At 37.4% G+C, this 25,792-nt stretch overlaps 1 protein-coding gene across 1 annotated transcript in view; it reads left to right on the top strand.

Moving 5' to 3' along the window:
- Nucleotides 1-18,424: 18,424 nt before the first annotated feature.
- Nucleotides 18,425-25,792, top strand: part of megf6b (multiple EGF-like-domains 6b) — a 70,669-nt gene continuing 63,301 nt past the window's right edge. The window contains exons 1-3 of the mRNA XM_074643747.1: nt 18,425-18,871; nt 20,358-20,492; nt 22,056-22,165. Of these exons, the coding sequence (XP_074499848.1) occupies nt 18,783-18,871; nt 20,358-20,492; nt 22,056-22,165 (334 nt within the window). The 5' untranslated portion in view covers nt 18,425-18,782. The remainder of the gene's footprint in view (nt 18,872-20,357; nt 20,493-22,055; nt 22,166-25,792) is intronic.

Raw genomic sequence — 25,792 nt, forward strand, 5'->3', positions numbered from 1 at the left:
TAGTATAGGACTGGTGGCTTTGCGCGTGCATGTGAAATACGCGTGCACGTGAACATGCGCGTGCGTGTGTGCGCGTGCGCGCGCGCGCGCGTGTGTGTGTGTGTGGGGATACAGGTGAACCCTTGGTGACCCTGGTGTCCTTTTTGTAACCCTAGGGCTGATGTTAATTATTGGTAGTTGTCCAAAGGTGTCTGCTGTAAGGTGTTATCAGTTGCTCCACAACAAAAAAAGAAAGACCCCATCCTGTGGATCCTGATGCAGATAAAAAATACAGTTGTATCCCAATATGTGTCTTTTATTACAGTATCATTAAAAGTTCAAACAAACCCCTGGTCCCTGTGACCAAATGTTTTTGCTTTTTGGTGTTTCCACAGAAGACCCATACTGTTGATCCTGAGTCAGATAAAAAAAAAAGTAGGTTGTATCCAAGATGTTATCAGTTGCTCAGTAAACAAAAGAAGACCCCCTCCTGTTGATACTGGTTCAGTGAACAAAACACAGTTGTATCCCTATATGTGAACTCCGTTGTATCCAAGAGGTGTCTTTTTTTTATTACAGTGCCCATAAAAGATCAAGCAAACCCTAGTGTGCTGTGGTCAAAATGTTTTATGGCTTTTGATGATGTGGTGGTTGGTACTGTTTGCAGGCTATATCAGCATGGATCCTGTAACCATATGTTTGTTTGTGAGAGGGTGTATGGATTAGCGTTGTTCGTAGTCGATATTAACATGTATCCAGGACAAATGGTGTGAAAAGGGAAGTATGTCATCTCCTTCATGTCATCTCCTAAAATTCTTTATGAGATGTATCTGTGAGAGGGGGTGGGGTATGGGGGGGTATTGTTTGTAATAGATATCAGCATGTATCCAGGGACAAATGGGGTGGATGTGAGCGGGATGGGGGTCATCTCTTGTATGCCATCTCCTAAAATTCTTTAGGAGATGTATCTGTGATGTAATGATTTGTTAACATTTTAAATTGGTAGATGTGTGTTAGTACACCACTAATTTTGCTTGTAGTCATCTCCCAAAAAAAAAAAGCGGTGCAAGGTCAGTAGAGTTACAATATAGTGGGTTTTTAAAAAAAAAAAAAAAAAAAATGTATGTAGTGTGAATGGGGCAACCTCAAGGCCTGTCAACCATGCGTATTCATGAGATGTCACTAGCTCCATCTTTTACCTACACTTTGTGTATATAGTCAGCATTCAGCTGAGGTCGTGTTTACCAAACTTCACAACTTTTGAAGAGGACGCTTTTCCTAACGCCACTCTTGCATTTTGCACATTAGGTACAGTGTTCTTTTCTTTGGATGCTTCATTTTTGGCGTCTGTGAACATAGAGCTGATGTGACTTGCCAAAAAGCCCCAGTTTTGTCTCATCTGTCCAAAAGACATTCTCCAAGAAGCTTTGTGGCTTGTCAATATGTATTTTGGCATATTCCAGTCTCACTTTTTTATGATTTGGTGTCCTCCGGGGTTGTCTGCCATTAAGTCCACTTTGGCTCAAACAGGAGAAAATGGCTCATGGACTACTACTAAAACACTATGAATACTATAGAACTAACTAGCATTGTTAGAAAAATAATTATTAATGGGACAAATTTCTTGGGTATTTTAGCGTGCGATCAACTGCCTAAACACATCAGGCTGCTTGGAGATGGTCTTATAGCTTTTACCTTTAACATGCTTGTCTATAAGTTTCTTTCTAATCTCCTGAGACAACTCTCTCCTTAGCTTTCTGTGGTCCATGTTCAGTGTGGTACACACCATGATACCAATGTTTAATGTGTCCCTATGGACAAATTATTTTCAATCTTTTCTAGGGGTACCATCATTTTTGTCCAGGCCAGCTTCATTAGTTTGTTTTTTTAAATGATTCTGAACCAAAATTCAAAAACATTAGCTGATTTTCATTAGTTAATTTTCAATACATTTTTATTTATTATTACTTTTTTGTCAGTTTCAAGTTATTTCAGTGACCATTGTTTTTTTTTATTCTTTCTTTAACGGAAGGGTACCAACAATTTTGACTATGTGTGTAGATACACACACACACACACACACACACACACACACACATACAGTATATACATATGTCTATATCCACACCCGCTTACATATAGATATCCACTTAGACACAGCCAATGTTTAATGTGCCCCTATGGTCAAATTATTTTCAATCTTTTCTAGGGGTACCATCATTTTTGTCCAGGCCAGCTTCATTAGTTTGTTTTTTTAAATGATTCTGAACCAAAATTCAAAAACATTAGCTGATTTTCATTAGTTCATTTTCAATACATTTTTATTATTACTTTTTGTCAGTTTCAAGTTATTTCAGTGACCATTGTTTTTTTTTATTCTTTCTTTAACGGAAGGGTACCAACAATTTTGACTATGTGTGTAGATACACACACACACACACATACAGTATATACATATGTCTATATCCACACCCGCTTACATATAGATATCCACTTAGACACATTCGCTTACACAGTTATCTATTCTATTTTACAGACAAAAAAAAAAAAAAGGACATATTTACATCCCTTTAGTTGACCTTTTTGTCGACATTACTTATTAATTAATTTTGTTTAACTCCAATCCTCACCCTGACTCAAAGTAGCCCACCCATGATCAAAAATGATATTCTGTTCTTTTATTTCTATTAACATCCCTCTCAAGAACCCACTGATGTTTCAAAAACATTTTGAAATGTTCAGTGTTTAACTGTTGTCTTTTTATAGCTTTAAATATAAATGCTTTCCCCATCGTAATGATGATGTTGTTCAGGTCTTTTCCTTTTTTTTTTTCATCACCCCTTAAATCACCAAACATTATAGATAAAGGACAACTATAGAAATTTGATTTGTAGACTGAGATCCACTTTTTTCAACGTTAATCCAAAATAATGCAACTTCCTTACAATACCAAAAATAAATGAATGTCTGACTCCTCTTCCTCCTCACACAATCTACATATGTCACCTTGTTGGATGCCCCATTTTAATTTTTTTTAGCATTCTCTTAGTAGGCAAGAATTTGTAGATTAGTTTTAGTTGTAAAATTCTAATGGAGACATCAAAAGAAGTTGTGTAAATACATGCATATACTTTCCTCCATGGGATACATTTGTCTAACAAATACCCCCATTTTTGACTGGATAGCTACTGGTGTAGCAGAAATGTGTTTAAGTTGCATGTATAACTGATATATTTTCTTGTTTATTTTTGTCTTATTCATCCATGTTGTGTCCTTAATGTAGGGGTAACATGCCACTTGTTTTGTACATAATAATAGCTTCCTTTTCCAGATCTGAGGTATAGCTGCACAGAGTTGATTAAATGTAAAAAGGTCACAAACATTACCGTATACTATTTTAAATTCATCATAAGTCTTGATTTCGCCCCCACTATTCAAGAGGTCATTTATAAATAATATTCCTTTTTTCAAACATTGATTCAATAAAGATACGGTGATCATTAATCAAAATATTTCTATTATACCACAACACTTGGCTCTGGATTTCATAACTTCACTCTGGTTGATGATATTGGTATTGAAACCAACTGACTATGGCCTCTTCCAAAAAGCCGGATAAGTATGGAAATGACTTTCTCTTTAATATAGTGAACTGAAAAGCAGTTAACTGGAGGTAAGGATAGAGTTCTTTGTGGAACAGAGGATGAGCAGACCTCAATCATTTTGCTGAAAACCACTGCGGATTTAAAATACATTTTGGTATAAGGGATGCTTTTAGTGCAAAGTTGAGTGCCTTAAGGTTTAACAATTTAAGTCCACAGTGTTTGTAATCATTATACAGATAAGCTCTTTTAATTTTGTCAGGCTTCCAACCCCATATGAAATTGAACACATTTTGCTCATATTTTTTAAACAGCTCCTCTCCTGGGGTAGGTAATGACATGAGGATATAGATAAACTGAGGAATCACTAAGGAATTTATCACGGTTATTTTTTTCCATATAAAGTTAAGTTAGTCATTCCCCAAACTTTTTAATTTTCTGTCTACTGTATGTAGCTTTCTATCAAAGTTTTCCTTCGTGATAAGGTCCATGTCTTTAGGGATATGTATACCAATGACATCTATTGGGCCATCTGACCATTTTAGTGGGCAGATTACTATAGATATTAAAATTTGTACCTTTCAGAGATCCAATTCGCAGCACAGTACATTTTATCATAGTTAGGTTTTAGTCAGGAAATTACTGAGAAGTTATTCAACTCTTTAACTAATGCAGTAAAGGATGCAACATTTGGTTGATTTTGAAAGTTTACATCGTCCGCATACATTGATATTTTTGATTCCAAACTATTTATTCTCAAACCTTCTATGTTGTTATTCATTCTTACTTTTTGTGCTAAGATTTCTATAGCTATAATAAATAGATACGCAGACAGTGGACATCCTTCTTTCAATCTTCTATATTGCTTAATTGTTTCAGAAAAAAAACATTGTTTATTATTTTACACTTTGGATTACTATACATTACTTTTTATCCAACTAATTAAAGAGTCTCCAAAGTTAAAATATTCTAAACATTTATAAATAAAATCCAAACGTACTTTATCGAAAGCTTTCTCAAAGGCAGCAAAAAAAAAAAAAAAATGAAAGCAGAGGTTTTTGTTGAGTCATAATATTCAATTATTTCAATTATTTGTCTAATACTGTCACTGATAGATCGACCCTGTAAGAAGCCACACTGATCTGGATGAATAATATTGGGCAGTACTAGTTTTAATCTGTTTGCAAGACATTTGGCTAATATTTTAGCATCGTTACATGGTAGTGCGATTGGTCTCCAATTCTTTAGAGTAGTGGGATCTTTATACCTTCCACCTGAATCTTGTTTCAATAATAGTGAGATTAAACCTTCCTGTTGAGTTTCTGTAAGTTGTTTTTTGCTATATGACCAGTTGAAGGTGTTCAGCAAAGGTGTTTTAACAGACTCATAGAAGGTTTGATAAAAGTTTACAGGTATGCCATCGGCTCCTGGACTTTTTACCTTTTTCAAAGGAGTTAATAGCTGGATGTAATTCCATCCAGCGTAATAAGTCCCTCACAAGATTTTTTTCTTTCTCTGTTAACTTTACGGTATTATCGTCTTGAGAATTGGGGCTAGTATTTTGAGGCAATAAATCCTCTGGTGGGCTCTGTAAGGAGTACAATTTTGAAAAATAATTATGTTGTACCAGCAAAATTTCCCTTGGTTTTTTCAATGATTTTATTTCCTACTACAAGCTTCAAAACATTTTTCTTTACAGTGTTTTTATACTGCAGATTTAAAAAATATTTGGTTGATCTCTCCCGATTTTTCCAGCCATTCTATTCTATTTCTCAAATATGATACGTTGGCTTTCTCTGCACATAGTCTTTCTAACTCTCTTTCCTTGTGCTCAAGATTGTCCAGTAGAGCTTGTGACACATTTGTATTATTGTCTACCCGTTCTGTTAAATCTTCTATCTCAGCTATCAATATTTTTTCTGTCTCCAAACGATTTTTATTTTTCCTTGAGCTGTATTGAATGCAGTGTCCCCTTAAGGTGTATTTTAAAAGCATCCCATATAATCAAAGGATCCGCTGTATCATTATTCACTACAAAGAAATCTTTTATGAATTTGTTTGTTGTATCTATAAACTCTTTATCCTTCAATAGCTTCTGATTTAATTTCCAGTATCCTGGACCCCTATGAAACGTTGTGGTACAAATGCTCAAGGTTATAAGATGATGATCTGACCTAAATCTCTCTTTAATCTCGACTTTATTCATTTTTGGAGTCAAAGAAAATGATGTTAAGAAATAATCTATTCTGCTAGCCTGATTTCCTCGTCTCCATGTATATCTTGTTTGTTTTGGATTTTGCAATCGCCATATGTCAATTAAATCTAGTGAGGTCATGAGGCCAGAAATAGCATTATATGCTCTAGAATGATAATTCTTAGTTTGTATGCCTTTTCGATCCAGATCTACATCCAACACAGTGTTGTAGTCTCCTGTCATTATCAAATTTTTTATCATGTAGTTTTTCTTTTCTTGCAACATGTTGAATATATCTTGAAAGAAGAGTGGATCATCAGAATGAGGTGCATACAGATTTACTAATACAAATTCTAGGCTATCCACCAATATATCTTGTATAATATATCTACCTGCTTGATGTATTATTGTATCTTTGACCACAATATCTACTTCCTTTTTATACATTATCATTACAACTTTAGAATTTGAGCATCCGTGTGAAAAGTATATGTTATCCCCTCCACTCTGTTTTCCATTTAATCTCATACAGTTGGGTAGAGTGAGTCGCTTGTAAACAAAATATATCATCGTTTTTATCCGTAAGCCAACTAATAAAGTGTCCCCTTTTCTTCCTATCAGCTAAACCGTTACAGTTGAAGCTTGATATTACTAACTTAGACATATTTGATCTTCAGTGGATTCTATACTTTCATGATTCTTGAAAAAAAAAAAAGGATGGAAATAATAATAGTGACACCAAAACAACGGGAAGGGGCTGAAAATATTTCCTGTTTCTTCCATCCTCTGATGATATATTTTCTATTGTCATATTTCTCTCCCTTTTTAAATAGCGTCTAAGAGAAACATTTTACTATAACAAAACATCCAATCCCAATTTATGAGCGCAAAACTAAGAACAAAAGATCATCATTTTTTTATTTTCTGCATATTTAAAAAGGGAGAGAAATATGACAATAGAAAATATATCATCAGAGGATGGAAGAAACAGGAAATATTTTCAGCCCCTTCCCGTTGTTTTGGTGTCACTATTATTATTTCCATCCTTTTTTTTTTTTTTTTTTTTTTTTTTTTTTTTTTTTTTTTTTCAAGAATCATGAAAGTATAGAATCCACTGAAGATCAAATATGTCTAAGTTAGTAATATCAAGCTTCAACTGTAACGGTTTAGCTGATAGGAAGAAAAGGGGACACTTTATTAGTTGGCTTACGGATAAAAACGATGATATATTTTGTTTACAAGCGACTCACTCTACCCAACTGTATGAGATTAAATGGAAAACAGAGTGGAGGGGATAACATATACTTTTCACACGGATGCTCAAATTCTAAAGTTGTAATGATAATGTATAAAAAGGAAGTAGATATTGTGGTCAAAGATACAATAATACATCAAGCAGGTAGATATATTATACAAGATATATTGGTGGATAGCCTAGAATTTGTATTAGTAAATCTGTATGCACCTCATTCTGATGATCCACTCTTCTTTCAAGATATATTCAACATGTTGCAAGAAAAGAAAAACTACATGATAAAAAATTTGATAATGACAGGAGACTACAACACTGTGTTGGATGTAGATCTGGATCGAAAAGGCATACAAACTAAGAATTATCATTCTAGAGCATATAATGCTATTTCTGGCCTCATGACCTCACTAGATTTAATTGACATATGGCGATTGCAAAATCCAAAACAAACAAGATATACATGGAGACGAGGAAATCAGGCTAGCAGAATAGATTATTTCTTAACATCATTTTCTTTGACTCCAAAAATGAATAAAGTCGAGATTAAAGAGAGATTTAGGTCAGATCATCATCTTATAACCTTGAGCATTTGTACCACAACGTTTCATAGGGGTCCAGGATACTGGAAATTAAATCAGAAGCTATTGAAGGATAAAGAGTTTATAGATACAACAAACAAATTCATAAAAGATTTCTTTGTAGTGAATAATGATACAGCGGATCCTTTGATTATATGGGATGCTTTTAAAATACACCTTAAGGGGACACTGCATTCAATACAGCTCAAGGAAAAATAAAAATCGTTTGGAGACAGAAAAAATATTGATAGCTGAGATAGAAGATTTAACAGAACGGGTAGACAATAATACAAATGTGTCACAAGCTCTACTGGACAATCTTGAGCACAAGGAAAGAGAGTTAGAAAGACTATGTGCAGAGAAAGCCAACGTATCATATTTGAGAAATAGAATAGAATGGCTGGAAAAATCGGGAGAGATCAACCAAATATTTTTTAAATCTGCAGTATAAAAACACTGTAAAGAAAAATGTTTTGAAGCTTGTAGTAGGAAATAAAATCATTGAAAAAACCAAGGGAAATTTTGCTGGTACAACATAATTATTTTTCAAAATTGTACTCCTTACAGAGCCCACCAGAGGATTTATTGCCTCAAAATACTAGCCCCAATTCTCAAGACGATAATACCGTAAAGTTAACAGAGAAAGAAAAAAATCTTGTGAGGGACTTATTACGCTGGATGGAATTACATCCAGCTATTAACTCCTTTGAAAAAGGTAAAAAGTCCAGGAGCCGATGGCATACCTGTAAACTTTTATCAAACCTTCTATGAGTCTGTTAAAACACCTTTGCTGAACACCTTCAACTGGTCATATAGCAAAAAACAACTTACAGAAACTCAACAGGAAGGTTTAATCTCACTATTATTGAAACAAGATTCAGGTGGAAGGTATAAAGATCCCACTACTCTAAAGAATTGGAGACCAATCGCACTACCATGTAACGATGCTAAAATATTAGCCAAATGTCTTGCAAACAGATTAAAACTAGTACTGCCCAATATTATTCATCCAGATCAGTGTGGCTTCTTACAGGGTCGATCTATCAGTGACAGTATTAGACAAATAATTGAAATAATTGAATATTATGACTCAACAAAAACCTCTGCTTTCATTTTTTTTTTTTTTTTGCTGCCTTTGAGAAAGCTTTCGATAAAGTACGTTTGGATTTTATTTATAAATGTTTAGAATATTTTAACTTTGGAGACTCTTTAATTAGTTGGATAAAAAGTAATGTATAGTAATCCAAAGTGTAAAATAATAAACAATGTTTTTTTTCTGAAACAATTAAGCAATATAGAAGATTGAAAGAAGGATGTCCACTGTCTGCGTATCTATTTATTATAGCTATAGAAATCTTAGCACAAAAAGTAAGAATGAATAACAACATAGAAGGTTTGAGAATAAATAGTTTGGAATCAAAAATATCAATGTATGCGGACGATGTAAACTTTCAAAATCAACCAAATGTTGCATCCTTTACTGCATTAGTTAAAGAGTTGAATAACTTCTCAGTAATTTCCTGACTAAAACCTAACTATGATAAATGTACTGTGCTGCGAATTGGATCTCTGAAAGGTACAAATTTTAATATCTATAGTAATCTGCCCACTAAAATGGTCAGATGGCCCAATAGATGTCATTGGTATACATATCCCTAAAGACATGGACCTTATCACGAAGGAAAACTTTGATAGAAAGCTACATACAGTAGACAGAAAATTAAAAAGTTTGGGGAATGACTAACTTAACTTTATATGGAAAAAAATAACCGTGATAAATTCCTTAGTGATTCCTCAGTTTATCTATATCCTCATGTCATTACCTACCCCAGGAGAGGAGCTGTTTAAAAAATATGAGCAAAATGTGTTCAATTTCATATGGGGTTGGAAGCCTGACAAAATTAAAAGAGCTTATCTGTATAATGATTACAAACACTGTGGACTTAAATTGTTAAACCTTAAGGCACTCAACTTTGCACTAAAAGCATCCCTTATACCAAAATGTATCTTAAATCCGCAGTGGTTTTCAGCAAAATGATTGAGGTCTGCTCATCCTCTGTTCCACAAAGAACTCTATCCTTACCTCCAGTTAACTGCTTTTCAGTTCACTATATTAAAGAGAAAGTCATTTCCATACTTATCCGGCTTTTTGGAAGAGGCCATAGTCAGTTGGTTTCAATACCAATATCATCAACCAGAGTGAAGTTATGAAATCCAGAGCCAAGTGTTGTGGTATAATAGAAATATTTTGATTAATGATCACCGTATCTTTATTGAATCAATGTTTGAAAAAAGGAATATTATTTATAAATGACCTCTTGAATAGTGGGGGCGAAATCAAGACTTATGATGAATTTAAAATAGTATACGGTAATGTTTGTGACCTTTTTACATTTAATCAACTCTGTGCAGCTATACCTCAGATCTGGAAAAGGAAGCTATTATTATGTACAAAACAAGTGGCATGTTACCCCTACATTAAGGACACAACATGGATGAATAAGACGAAAATAAACAAGAAAATATATCAGTTATACATGCAACTTAAACACATTTCTGCTACACCAGTAGCTATCCAGTCAAAAATGGGGGTATTTGTTAGACAAATGTATCCCATGGAGGAAAGTATATGCATGTATTTACACAACTTCTTTTGATGTCTCCATTAGAATTTTACAACTAAAACTAATCTACAAATTCTTGCCTACTAAGAGAATGCTAAAAAAAATTAAAATGGGGCATCCAACAAGGTGACATATGTAGATTGTGTGAGGAGGAAGAGGAGTCAGACATTCATTTATTTTTGGTATTGTAAGGAAGTTGCATTATTTTGGATTAACGTTGAAAAAAGTGGATCTCAGTCTACAAATCAAATTTCTATAGTTGTCCTTTATCTATAATGTTTGGTGATTTAAGGGGTGATGAAAAAAAAAAAGGAAAAGACCTGAACAACATCATCATTACGATGGGGAAAGCATTTATATTTAAAGCTATAAAAAGACAACAGTTAAACACTGAACATTTCAAAATGTTTTTGAAACATCAGTGGGTTCTTGAGAGGGATGTTAATAGAAATAAAAGAACAGAATATCATTTTTGATCATGGGTGGGCTACTTTGAGTCAGGGTGAGGATTGGAGTTAAACAAAATTAATTAATAAGTAATGTCGACAAAAAGGTCAACTAAAGGGATGTAAATATGTCCTTTTTTTTTTTTTTGTCTGTAAAATAGAATAGATAACTGTGTAAGCGAATGTGTCTAAGTGGATATCTATATGTAAGCGGGTGTGGATATAGACATATGTATATACTGTATGTGTGTGTGTGTGTGTATCTACACACATAGTCAAAATTGTTGGTACCCTTCCGTTAAAGAAAGAATAAAAAAAAACAATGGTCACTGAAATAACTTGAAACTGACAAAAAGTAATAATAAAAATGTATTGAAAATGAACTAATGAAAATCAGCTAATGTTTTTGAATTTTGGTTCAGAATCATTTAAAAAAACAAACTAATGAAGCTGGCCTGGACAAAAATGATGGTACCCCTAGAAAAGATTGAAAATAATTTGACCATAGGGGCACATTAAACATTGGCTGTGTCTAAGTGGATATCTATATGTAAGCGGGTGTGGATATAGACATATGTATATACTGTATGTGTGTGTGTGTGTGTGTGTGTGTGTGTGTGTGTATCTACACACATAGTCAAAATTGTTGGTACCCTTCCGTTAAAGAAAGAATAAAAAAAAACAATGGTCACTGAAATAACTTGAAACTGACAAAAAAGTAATAATAAATAAAAATGTATTGAAAATTAACTAATGAAAATCAGCTAATGTTTTTGAATTTTGGTTCAGAATCATTTAAAAAAACAAACTAATGAAGCTGGCCTGGACAAAAATGATGGTACCCCTAGAAAAGATTGAAAATAATTTGTCCATAGGGACACATTAAACATTGGTATCATGGTGTGTACCACACTGAACATGGACCACAGAAAGCTAAGGAGAGAGTTGTCTCAGGAGATTAGAAAGAAACTTATAGACAAGCATGTTAAAGGTAAAAGCTATAAGACCATCTCCAAGCAGCCTGATGTGTTTAGGCAGTTGATCGCACGCTAAAATACCCAAGAAATTTGTCCCATTAATAATTATTTTTCTAACAATGCTAGTTAGTTCTATAGTATTCATAGTGTTTTAGTAGTAGTCCATGAGCCATTTTCTCCTGTTTGAGCCAAAGTGGACTTAATGGCAGACAACCCCGGAGGACACCAAATCATAAAAAAGTGAGACTGGAATATGCCAAAATACATATTGACAAGCCACAAAGCTTCTTGGAGAATGTCTTTTGGACAGATGAGACAAAACTGGGGCTTTTTGGCAAGTCACATCAGCTCTATGTTCACAGACGCCAAAAATGAAGCATCCAAAGAAAAGAACACTGTACCTAATGTGCAAAATGCAAGAGTGGCGTTAGGAAAAGCGTCCTCTTCAAAAGTTGTGAAGTTTGGTAAACACGACCTCAGCTGAATGCTGACTATATACACAAAGTGTAGGTAAAAGATGGAGCTAGTGACATCTCATGAATACGCATGGTTGACAGGCCTTGAGGTTGCCCCATTCACACTACATACATTTTTTTTTTTTTTTTTTTTAAAAACCCACTATATTGTAACTCTACTGACCTTGCACCGCTTTTTTTTTTTGGGAGATGACTACAAGCAAAATTAGTGGTGTACTAACACACATCTACCAATTTAAAATGTTAACAAATCATTACATCACAGATACATCTCCTAAAGAATTTTAGGAGATGGCATACAAGAGATGACCCCCATCCCGCTCACATCCACCCCATTTGTCCCTGGATACATGCTGATATCTATTACAAACAATACCCCCCCATACCCCACCCCCTCTCACAGATACATCTCATAAAGAATTTTAGGAGATGACATGAAGGAGATGACATACTTCCCTTTTCACACCATTTGTCCTGGATACATGTTAATATCGACTACGAACAACGCTAATCCATACACCCTCTCACAAACAAACATATGGTTACAGGATCCATGCTGATATAGCCTGCAAACAGTACCAACCACCACATCATCAAAAGCCATAAAACATTTTGACCACAGCACACTAGGGTTTGCTTGATCTTTTATGGGCACTGTAATAAAAAAAAGACACCTCTTGGATACAACGGAGTTCACATATAGGGATACAACTGTGTTTTGTTCACTGAACCAGTATCAACAGGAGGGGGTCTTCTTTTGTTTACTGAGCAACTGATAACATCTTGGATACAACCTACTTTTTTTTTTATCTGACTCAGGATCAACAGTATGGGTCTTCTGTGGAAACACCAAAAAGCAAAAACATTTGGTCACAGGGACCAGGGGTTTGTTTGAACTTTTAATGATACTGTAATAAAAGACACATATTGGGATACAACTGTATTTTTTATCTGCATCAGGATCCACAGGATGGGGTCTTTCTTTTTTTGTTGTGGAGCAACTGATAACACCTTACAGCAGACACCTTTGGACAACTACCAATAATTAACATCAGCCCTAGGGTTACAAAAAGGACACCAGGGTCACCAAGGGTTCACCTGTATCCCCACACACACACACGCGCATGTTCACGTGCACGCGCATTTCACATGCACGCGCAAAGCCACCAGTCCTATACTACTGATGTCAATAGAAGTGGTGATGTAGTATCTCTTCAGTATTTATACTGAAGAGATATTTGGTGCCCTCATTTGGCTGTAGATCAGGCAGAGCAAAGTTTGTTTTCTGTGAGCACTTCCTGTTTTTTTATTACGTATTTGTTCTTTCTGTTCATTGCAACATCTGTGGAGAAGTCACATTAGATGTAGTTCTCATTTTTAATTAGATGTAGTTCTCATTTGTAACCACAAAGTGTCAGCAAATGACCATCCATTTTTTACCAAAGATGCTCATGGGTTTCTCCTACATCCAGCAATGTGCAGTTCAGATATACTGTAGACACCATAAGCTAATACAGAATGGTGAACATTAAAATGTGTAGCTTTTTACTGGCTACAGAACCAGGTTTTTGTGAGCCACCAGTCTCAGAAACCAACACGTGTTTCTACTCTAATAAAACTCTATCAAGGGTTTTCTGTAAATTGATAATTTGATTAAACACAAGTTTGTTTAAGAATATGCCCCACATGTTATCGAATGAAATATTAAAGATATTAACACTAGAAGCAGGGCCCCTGTATAAGACAGGGTCTCAAAATTAGATTGGGATAAAAAATGCTGGAGCCACCCAATGATGTTTAAAATTCATATTGATTTTTAGTAGGGCATATTACCAAATAAATTCAAAAATAATCAATAATATTGCCACACAGATAATTTGGGCAACTATTTGGTGGTGATTAAGGAATGGTTGTGATTAAAGGAAAACCTGCTGGCATCTTGGAGTTGAAGCCACTACTTGAAATAGTTGTTCAGGCACCTTAAGGGGTGTTGGATGCAATGCATGGATTACCAACCATGTGTAGTCTGTTATGTGTACTTGATGGGTACATGGAGACAACAGTGCACAGAAGGTGGGGGGTGAATATGGGGGTCCCTTTTACCTTCAGGGCTTCCAAACAGCTTAATTCGGCCATGGATATGTTTTTTGGGCCCACAAATAAACATAAACAAATGAATTTGATTATCATCATAAGACTCACTTTTGTTGTTGCAGTAGTGAAAAGGCTTGTTGCACTATGATGGTAACTCCCCAGCTTGCTGGAGAAATTGTGTAAATCTGAGTGTACATCATTACAATGTTTTTTGGGATTGTCCTGTCGTTCAAGATTATTGGAGAGAGATTCATGATGCCTTACAAGATATTTTCAGATGTCAAGTTCCCATGGAGGGCAAGACTTTATTTTTTGGACTTATGCCTCAAGAAGGGTTGAAAAGAGACAAATATTTCATAAATATATTGCTGGTAGCTGGTAAAAAGGCTCTTACGAGGAAGTAGTTATCACAGGAGAGCCCAACTGTGAATACATGGATGGACATTTACAAAATGGAGAGGATAACAGCATATGTTAACCATAAACTGAAATCATTTGTGTCACGCTGGGACAATTGGGTCAACTATGTAACACCCCACAGGCCAGATTTTATTTGTTACAAATCTATGATTGTATGATAATGAAAAGAACACTCCCTATCTGTTCATACTTTTGTTTTCAATGTTTGTTTTTATGTGTAGGGGAGAGTGGGGTAAGATGAGCCAATTTTTACTTATGCTGTCCTCGAGGTTAGGAAAAATGAGACAGAAGCAGAATGAAAACTTGAACCTTAAATTCAGGATCTCTCCTATCAAATGAAATGATCAGCATGCATCCATCACAAAGCTGTCTGGAAAAAATGACCTTCCCAAAAAAAGTGCTCCTGCGGCTCAACTTGCCCCAGGTAAGGGGTAAGTTGATCCGAGTCAGTGGGTAAGTTGAGCCATCGTGGGGTAAACTGAACATCTGAGTTTTTAAGTTTAAACCTCAGCATAAGTGTGTTAACAAACAGTTTCACAGTTATGAACTTGTGAGAACAAACCACCTGTGAGTTTCAAGACCATTGAACAATCAAAATATCATTCAATATTCAACTATATCCCAGTCGTCAAGGTTGCAGTGAAATATGAACTGTTGCTCCCTCCTTGCAGTTCCTCCAGCCTTTTGAGGTTGAGGTAGCTCCTTCAGCACATCACTCAGTGGAAAAGATGCCTCATCCTTTTCCTTGAATACAAAGGTGGGCTTCTCACGTCAAGTGTTCCCCCGGATTCTTCTGAGAAATCTTGCACTCACTTCGTTGCCCTCCAGGCTCTCAACCAAGCCAATGTAATGGTAGCTTCTGCCTTTGGATACAAAGTTTACTATGACAAAGTCACCAACTAACAGATCTGTGATGTCTGATTCACTTCTCTCATCATTAGAACTCTCATGCTCAGAAGTGTCATCAAATGGGATGGGAACATCACTCTCCCCAGAACTGCTGTATGCTTTGATTTTCGTCTTGGTCTTTGGTTTGACCTAGGCCTACCTGCTAAACCCTGCTCTTTCCAGTTGTTGGGGACAGGAAGGTTGTTCTTTCTGCCAATTCCAATGCCAGTTCACAGCATTTCTTTGGAGTAAGGCCAATGAACTGTTCAGCCAGCTTCTTGATATGGTCTGCAAGCTCCTTCTCTACCTCCTCTGTGAGGACCCTCTTTGCCTCTGCTGTTCCACTATAACCAACTGTTTTAACTTCCTTTATCTCCCTCTTCTATAAAGGTTAACACATTAAAAAATCAAACCAAGTTGTGTAACACTCAACGGTAATACCATTTTATACATCAGAGAATTAATTTGGTTAATTTATGGTGGGGTAAGTTGAGCCAGTGGCTCGGAATAACAGTAGAATATTAGTGAGCCAGTGGCTCAACTTACCCCATAGCCTTTGGCTCACTTTGCCCCATAGCTACCATTTTGGAAAAAAATGGCCAAGTTTAGCAATTCAGGCTAATCTTTAGCGAAGGGATTAACATGGTGTTATATCTTAGTAAATCACCAACATGTATAATATATTTTTTTAGACCTGGATAAATTTGCTTTGATCTAACATTCATTATTCCTGACATGCAGAAAATTTACTTTGATAGGGAAAAAACTGTTTTTGGTGTAAAAAAGTGCTTACTACTTCTCCCATGTGCTTCACTTCATCACAGCAAGATAGAAATGATGGGTACTTCCTGAATTTATGGTCACATGACAAAACATAATCACAGTTGCCAAGATACAGGGGGTGGGTCAATTTACCCACTGGCTCATCTTACCCCACTCTCCCCTATAGCAAATCTTAAAATACAGCACTTTAGACAGACATGGTTGGGTGGTGTATGTATACAGGATCTGTAAATTATGTCATGTATGTTTGTTGCAAAGTGTCAATAAAAATATAATAAAAAAAAGGCTTGTTCTTTGTCCCAACATTAGCAGAGCACATATCTTCTCAGAGGAGCTCTGATATATCTTGAGAGCCCCTGGTCTATAATTCAAACAACATGCTGTGTATAGCTGGTATACCCTCTGAGGTTGCATGGGCAGCGGTGACCCCTGGACTCTTTGGGGTCATGAACACACATGCGCGCAATGAAAGCTTTGTTTGGAGAGCAGCAGTATAGTGGCTGACCCTGTGACCGCACCATCAGCTGTTAGCCCTGCAGAGTGACCACTATAGCTGCTTCAGACTCAACACCAAACATCCTGTGTTGCTCCTCGGGTGATAATATATCAGTCGGTTCCACCAGATCTATAAACACCCTACTGGTGGATTGAATATCAGTATATAGAAGGTGTAAATATTATAATTAGGCTATAGATTTTGACAGGAGTTTTAAAACAAATATGAAGTAAAAATGACTCTTTACAGTGGCAAAAGGAGAACACTCCAAAATCCCAGTGAAGAGAAAAGTTTGATGTGATGAAACTTTTTGTTTGCGAGTGCACTTTGCATCCTACAGGGTGTTTGTTTGTTTGTTTATTAAGATCCCCATTAGCTTTTGCATAGCAGCAGCTATTCTTCATGGGGTCCACATAGTTTACATAGTGACAATAAAAAAATACACATTCACACTATACTCATCATAATACACTAACATAACACATTGTAATACACGTAAAAAAACACAAAAAAACACAAAGGAAATAGAAAGGCTCCGACTGAATCTATCATGATCTAACAGATAAATATCATTATATAATACCCTTACACACCCAAGAATACTTATTAATTACTAAAGTTTCTTCTTAAGTAATGCTCTTTTAGTGTTTTTTTTAACCATATCTACACTGTAAACAATTGCTGTTCATTTACATCAGGATTTCAACAGTATTAACCTGTTATTGCTAAAAGCAGTGCTTTACTGTTAATACAAAAGAAAACCTGTTAAATTACGCTCATGGGCCGTTTTTTAACTGAACGATAATGCATTCTTAAAAAACAGCACTTTACTGCTGATCAGCTGTCTAAAGTATCATCAGTAACAGTTTCATGCAGTATTTGTTTAATTCTGGGACCTGATCTGCACATGTGAGGCTTGTACATTGTACATGATTGTAAAATCAGTGAATTAGCTTTATTGTTCTTCACTCACATGTTGTTCTGGTTTGCATTCTGTGCTTGTAGCCAGCTATAGACAGACATTTTGGGAAAAGTGTCAACAAGTCTATTATAGCCTTTTTCCTAACAAGTGCCTTTAATTGTATTTAGTGTGACTATTCCTATGTCTGTAACCTGCTAAGTCTATTCATCTAGGCAAACAAATAATGTTTATTAAAATGTATGTAAAAAACACAACCTAAATAGTGCATTAAAACAAATCAGTAAGATAATGTAAAAGAAAGGTGAAAAACAGCTTTATAATGTATCTTTAAACAGTAAATTAACTGCAAAATACTGTGAAATTAATAAAAAAAAAAACAGTTCAAACAGTATTTTTCATTAACAGTACAAAGCTGTAAATTTCAGCGACAGTATAATAATGTTAATTTTACAGTAACATAAAGGCAACCCTGATGCCAGTTCTTTACTGTTATTTTACTGGGAAATTGTTTACAGTGTAGTATTTTGTTGTGTAATATGATTTGGGAGTGAATTCCATTCTTGCATTGCTCTGTATATTGCTATACTTGTGTCTTGTGTGTGTTTCAGAAGCTGTGAATAATAAATGGCACCCTTTCCATCCTCCCCCCATCTCCAAAACCCCCTGCCATCATTACCAAGTCAATGGAGGGAGGCAGAGCGCGCTCATCAGCCTACACAACTAGTTGCCAGTCAGTGCAACATCTGTATAGTGACGAAGCGTAGGTGAGCTGCTGTGTCACACACACACACACACACACACCGGCTGAGAGCGAGAAAACACACCGCATGTGTGATGGCTGGGTCATTTTTGGAAAGTGCTGATCGTTACCACGCGGAAGATCCTTTACGCGCCTTTTAAGTTTCTCCCCAGCTGAGCGCTCGTTTCTTTTTTTTTTTTTATTTCGTTATTTATTAGATCACTTTTTTTATGGTTAAACTGCTGAGTTATACTCATGAATGAGTTTGCGAGTAATTCACATTTTTTGAAACTCTAATCCAAGAAGAAGAAGATGGATAGTGTTATTTTTGTCTTCCTATTATTTATTCTAGAGACTCATGCGTTGCGTTATGGCAACTCCAACAATCTCCAACCCTACATGTGAGTAACCTTTTTGTGCCATGTTTTGTTGTTTATCAGCTGTTAACTTATATTTTCTTAGTGGACATTTGATTCTTTAGGGATGATGTTTATACTCTTCATCTTTCCTGAGATATTTTTTTTACAGCCTCAAATTCCGTTTGAAGTTTGAGTGTGAGAAAAAAACTGCTGGCTCACCTGCACATGCAAAAACTTGTGTCAAAGACTCAACCAGAGGCAGAAAACGCACACTAGTGAATTTTTTTTTTTGCTAGAGCAGCTGGATGATCTGTTTTGTAGATGCTGGTATGATTCATTTAACTGTTGTGCACCCTCATCTTCGTCTTTATTTGCTTCCATGCACAGTATCACTGTAATTTACATGATTATATATTAGCTCCATGTGGATACTGCATTCCTAACTCTGTCAAAGTAAGTTTGAAGCCCCTCAAAGTGAAGAGCCAGACAATTATAACAGGTATTTTAAACCCCCAAAATAATAAACAAGGTGCTTGAATTATATGAGAGAAGATTCTCTGCCGTGGTTAACCTGCCACTAACAATAAGGTCTTTCATATGCAATTATGTGTGCAGCTGGAGGTGATCGTGATTACTGTTGTTTATGAGATGAGCAGCTGGATGTTGTCTTTGGATTCCTGCTGATCTCCATATGCAGAGCCTTCCTGTCTGTCCTTGGAGAGTTACCAAAATGTTTCAAAGATCATGTTGCGCTTGTTCTGATGAGACTTCTCTCTGTGTGCTGCAGCAGCAAATGGTGCGAAAGACATCAGTGGCAGGTCTGCCTGTTAACCCAGACAGACTTTGTGTAAGAAGGACAAAACATCACAGTTGGAAAGGCTCATATAGTGTTTTACCTGGGGGCGAAAATGTTAAACTATCTCCTGTTTCTGCTGACTTTCAGTCTCCTAAGTACAAGTGAAAACATGCATGTTCTACCGTATCTCCAGTGAAAACACTATAAATGTGAATTACTGCAAAATTGTGGCATTTTTCTGGTTTATTTTGAAAATATTGTGCAGTGAAGTGGTTAATGGTTACAGAGATTTTACATCATATGCTTTTTGTTTCCCCAGCAAACCAGTGGCTCACATATAAAACGTTTTTGATCTTGTCTGGTTATGATTTTGTTGCTTTGAAGTAGAAGATGTGGAAATGAAACAGAAAAGCCTTACCACTTTCATGGCTTCCTCTAAAAGACTTTCAGGTAACAGATTTCAGATGAATTACAGAGTTTAGGTGGAACTACAGGTAGTGTCTTGTGCAGCGCAGCGTTCTGAAAGGTGATGTATGAGGAATTCCCCTTAAGTCTTTAAAAATACCAAAACCAGACATCATCAGCAGCCTGACACCTCAGCACAGGTATAATGCCCTCACAGGCATTACGTCGTAGTCCGCTGGAAAACGCCCTGGAAGCTTTGTCCATTTATCGTACATCTGTAAAAACATTTTGACACCTTAAGTATTTTTGTCTCTGTTTTCGTTTCAGGCCCAATGTGTGTGTGGAGAGGGAGGTAACGCTGGTCGCCCAGAGGCAGCCGTGTGTGCAGGCCTTCACACGCATGGTTAAAGTGTGGAAGCAAGGCTGCATGGGACAATCGTGGTGCATGGGATACGAGAGGAGGTGAGTAATACACCTAATTTATTGTAGTCAGAAGAACCTCTGACTCTGTTCTCATACAAACACTCCCATCTCCACCTGCAGGGGATGTAGTGCTTTGCTGATTAAGCCCTGTCTAGAGCAATGCATTAATTATGTCTTCATGAGTCATGCGACCAAAAGAATTCATCACAGAAGGCATGCTCCTTCATTTGTCTCCACCTCCAAACAGTATCAAACAGGATGAGCTCCTTGACCTCCTCTTTCCTCTCAGTCTCTCTCCTGCTCTTGTTCTGTAATCACAGCTTTGAACCTCTCACAGAGTTAAGTGCAAGGTGTAGCCTCACTTCATCGGGGCTTACCATCTATTTAACACCCGGGCGTCTTCGCAGCCAACATTCCTTTGAAGGAGAGTCCTAATGCTAACATTTTAGACAGGGCTGGACTGGGACAAAAAAATCGGCCCTGGCATTTTGGCCCAGACCGGCCCCATCACCGGTTATCTGTGCTGTGCGTACCCCCAGTTCTGGGGGTCCTCCTGAATTCTTGTGACTTTAAAACAATGAAAATAACACAATAATAAGTACACTGCAACAGCTTTTTTATGTTAAACTTCTAATTTTACCTTTAAATCTCAGGAAAGAAAACTGAATAATTCGCCCCTCTGGCATAAACTTTTCATGTGAATATCTAGCATCATCTAATATTCATCAGTTATAATTCATTTTTTTGCCCCTGTTGTCCTTTTTTTAGGATTATAAATGCTGAACAGTGTCAGAAACAGGTTAAAAAAAGTAAATTTGATATAAATTGGGAGAAATACGAATTGTGACCCAGAGAGGAAACCAGGAGAGGGCGAGGAAAAACGGGAGTCGCCCGGCACAGAGCGATTGGGCCAGCCCAGTGTCAATTAAGGAAAAGAAATGGGCTGATTTACCTGTTTTATGGGCCAAAAAACAAAAAAGACATACGTCGGCCCAAAAGGACGTCGGCCCACCAGGAAAACGCCCGGTATGCCAGATGGCCAGTCCAGCCCTGATTTTAGGCCATCTCTGTGTCAGGAGTTTCTCACTTTGCTTGCTCACGCTCGCTTTCACGGCGTTATTTAATGCGTTACAAAGTCAAAAGCCGCTTTGAAGGCAGCCAAGGCCAAAATTACTCGCTGTAAACAAAACGTGTTTCTGTGTAATGACTGTGGAGCAATGAGAGGGGTCCCAAAGTACAGGGATAGGCACCACTCTCTGAAGTTGAGTCTGCCAGTCTCACACTTTAAAATGGCGCCTTAGAAGTCTGGGAAAATGCTTGCTGAACATTATACTGCATGTTACTCAAAGGACTGGGCGTCGTTTGATCAGATTACATGTTTGTTTTTCCTAATCTCGTGGTATTTAACCACATGAAACACTAGTAATTACATGTGCCAAATACTGTCAGATAATCCCTTCGTATATATGCGTGTTCACTGACATACTACTGTTTTACAATGAAATACTACAATTACACTTGTCTTTTGTCAACTTCAACTATTTTTGTCCCTTGAACAGGTTTGATTGAAAGTTTTTAACTTGATGTTTGTCATGTTAACAGGACAGCATACTACACTGCATACAGACAAGTGTACAGACAGGATTATCAGACTGTGTACAAGTGCTGCCCTGGATGGTCTCAACTCAACGGAGAAGCAGGCTGTCTGTATCGTAAGTATCCTCAACTATCTACATTTTTCTACCTTCAACCCCTTAAAGTAAAAAAAATCACATTTATCAGGTTGTGTTTACTAAAAGGCAATATGTCTTCTCCTGACTCAGCAGGAGGAAGGGTGCTTCAAACAGCACCTCACCCTTTGGCGCAGACCTCTGAATGAAAGGTTTTTAGTAAAAGGTCAAAATCTCTTGACCCAAGAGATGCTTTGCCCATCCGGACTCCTCAGCAGATGTTATCAGTCAGTGTCATGTCCACAGTACTTGTGTTGTTACAATAGTCCCACGAGGTTTAGATGTGGACGGTGGGAAAAAAATCTCAAGTGTTGAAAAGATTTGAAGTGTTGACATACGCTCTCAAATGAGGTTTGCATTGTAGTATCTTGTTCTACACTCAGCGAAAAACAATTACGATCTAGGTGAGTTCATGGCTCTGTAGCGCTCCTGTAGTTTACGACAGCCCGTCTGGCAGTCAGCTTTTACTTGGCTGGATGTGCACTTTAAAGGCAGGGTCGGCGATCTAGAGAAACTAGCAAGAGTACACTAGCTTTTTAAAAATGATCCAACCGAAACAACAGTTGGCCTGTCTTGCCAATTAATTTCCAATGACAGTAGCTAGCAGCACTAGCTCCAAACATCCCTAAATCTAGTGAGAAAGTCGCCAAGTCGGCAACACTGACAGCCCATTGCTTCAGGCCTTCCTCCAAAGCCACTCCCAAAATGATCATTATGAACATAAACATATCATAATGAACATGAACGACGAACATAACTATTGTTAATCCTCACAGCTGTCAAACTAGCAGCTTGTGGAAGACTCCGGTGACGCGCAATGAGTGCATGGGCAGAGTGTGTGCCGGCAGGTAGCCTGTCCAATCATTACATTCGGGCCAAATGAAATGATTGAACAGGTTTATTATAGTCCTGCCACAGGTACCGGATTTTTTTCTTTTTTGTCAGGTAATTTGATTTATTAATTACTATCGGTGTGTCGATGTAAAGAGAATTTCCACTGATGTAACAAAAAAAAATCTAAAATCCAACCCTGCCTTTAAAGTGTACATTAAAGCCCCAAACGACCACATCCCCTCTCTAGCTGTGGTCCCGTGTTAAAATCTTGGCTCTCATCCATATACTCATGCCACTCATTTCTCATTCAGAGGTGTGACATGGCAGTGCAGGTCACAGGATTGCATTATGGATATGAAAACAGACAAGCCCTTCCAGTGTTCACCCCAACCAATCACAGTCAAGGCCCTTCAAAACAATACCCATCAGCTCATGGTGGAGAGACCACCTGCTGATACGCACAAAAAGAACAAACCCAAATATGAATCTCTCCTCTGTAATTCCAGTCCTCGGGTCCATGTATGGAAAAGTAGTTCTGTTGGTCACACTGGGGCTGCCAGCAGCTCATCTCCTTGTGGATAAGCTTAGCTTCACACCGCTGAGACCAAGAAGCCTCCTTTGATGGGATTTTACAGCCAGTGATCCAGAGCGCATAGCCTGCATACCATAGACAGACCTTTGGCAAAGCCTTCCTGTAAACAGTTTGTCCCCTGTCCGGTTGACTGACAAGAAAGTTCCCACTTCCTTGCTCTCATTGCCCTAAACCTGGATAGCCCTCTGATGAGAAGTGGCTGGGATGTGGAGCGAGAGAAGATCTCCTGGATGTGCCTGTCATCGGTGTCTTATTATGGCATCTATGCTCTCTTCAAAGAGCTCTTTGTTTCCAGGGAAAAGGTTATGGTATTAAATTATACAGTACAAAGAAGCATTACGCCGTCTGCTCTGCAATGAGTTTGGGTTGTTTTAAAACACTCGTAAAGACATTTCTTAAAAATACATTCCTCAGGACTCCCTCAGTTAAATAGACGGGGGGTTTTGTTTCTTTTTTCGCGTGACAATGGCTGCCCTTTTCGACGTGAGGCAGGGCTTTTATCTCTGTAACCAAAGACGTGGCAGCACTTTGAGATGGGACAAACTAATCACCCTTTTCTCTGAGCCATTGAACCAGGATAAAAGGAAGCTCACACCACAATCCTCCCTCTCCCACTCCTGCGCACTTTGCTATGCTGCTATCTGTACTGTACCTCAGTCAGCACAATGCAATCTGTGGGGCTGTTTTCAACAGCGCCTCCGACATCCAAAAGGAAAAATCTGCTCTGCAAAATGTACAGCTTTAGTAAATCCTCTGAAAACCCCCCAAAGAAGGGAAGATAGGGAAGATGGGAATGCTTTGTGTTTGAGATAGTGATTTAGTGTCTGGCACTCCTGAGTTTTCTCTCTGTCTGGTGTTGCCACTCTTTGTGTGTGTGTGTGTTCCCTAATAAAATGTCAGTGGAAGGTAATTAGGCAAATGACTTGTGGTTATTGTGAGGTAGTTGAGCAGAATTGAGGCTCTAATCATGTTGTAAATGCAGCACACACACACTGTGGCTGGGAAGTGGCAGCAAGTTGAGTAGTTTGTCCTTCCTTTAGTTCACCTGTGTGTCTCCTCTGTCTCTATATCCACCCATTGTACAGATGTTGACATCCTGTCAAAGTCTTGCAGTGAATGGCCTCAGTTGTTGTGCTCTCCAGCATTCTTTGCTTAGCATAATTAGTCACATATTTGGAGAAAGAATATACCACAGCACAGCAAACGTCTGGTTGTTTTCACATTGTATTCTGCTGTTTTGACCCCCTCCCTCTTGTTTTCCATATCTTTTTGTTTTCAGGCTACTATATAATCTAATTAGGAAGGTCTGAGTTTTCCATTTATGCAAAAGCATCGATTTAGAGCTCTTGAGCGGTTTGCAAATATCTGAGATTTTAAGTTTTTGTTTACAAATTCTGATGTTTTCCAGCCCTTGTAGTTCTTTCACCACGTAGGTACGCTCTGCAGAAATGCAATATTTGGGCTGCAACTAACTTTTTTTGATTAATAATCATTTAGTGTGAAAAAGCCAGAGATATTCAGTTTAAAATGGAATAGAAAAGAGAAATTGAGTAAGACCTTACCTTGAAGAAGCTGGAACCAGATAATGGTTTACATTTTTGCTTAAAAAATGACTAATCAGTTATCAAAATAGTTGCCAGTTAATTTTCTGTCCTATTTAAGATCTTAGAGCCACATCTATTCAAAGTTTTTACAATACATCTAATGACTTCTTGTCTACAGAAAGTCAGACTTGTGCGGCACAATGCATTTTTTTTTTTGAAAACCCCCAAGTGCAACCGAGGTGACTTTTGTGTGTTTTGAAAAGACTCCAATTGGCTCGATGACTGTTGTTCTCCTGAAGGTGAAGAACTCTTGACTTTCTGATGGCGACTTCCTCCACTTAAAAATTTGGAGGACCACTCAATCAGTGAGTTAAACCTTTTACCTCGGCAAGTAGCCACGGGCCGGGTGAGGATGGACGGGGTTAGGCGGGAGTGGAAACGAGCAGTTATGTTGATTGACGGCAACAATAAGCTTTGTGACGGGGGCTGAGAAGCAGGGACAATGGTTCCTCCAGTTTGTCGTCCTCGTTAACTGCTGAATGGGAACTGGCCCCCTTTTGTGGTGGGAGCAGGCTGGCGAAGGTAGCTACATGTGAAATAGGCCCAGTAGCCAGAGAAGAGGAAGTGGTCCTCTGCCTA

This window comes from Sebastes fasciatus, chromosome 1, assembly GCF_043250625.1.
Source record: "Sebastes fasciatus isolate fSebFas1 chromosome 1, fSebFas1.pri, whole genome shotgun sequence".
NCBI classification, from domain to species: Eukaryota; Metazoa; Chordata; class Actinopteri; order Perciformes; family Sebastidae; genus Sebastes; species Sebastes fasciatus.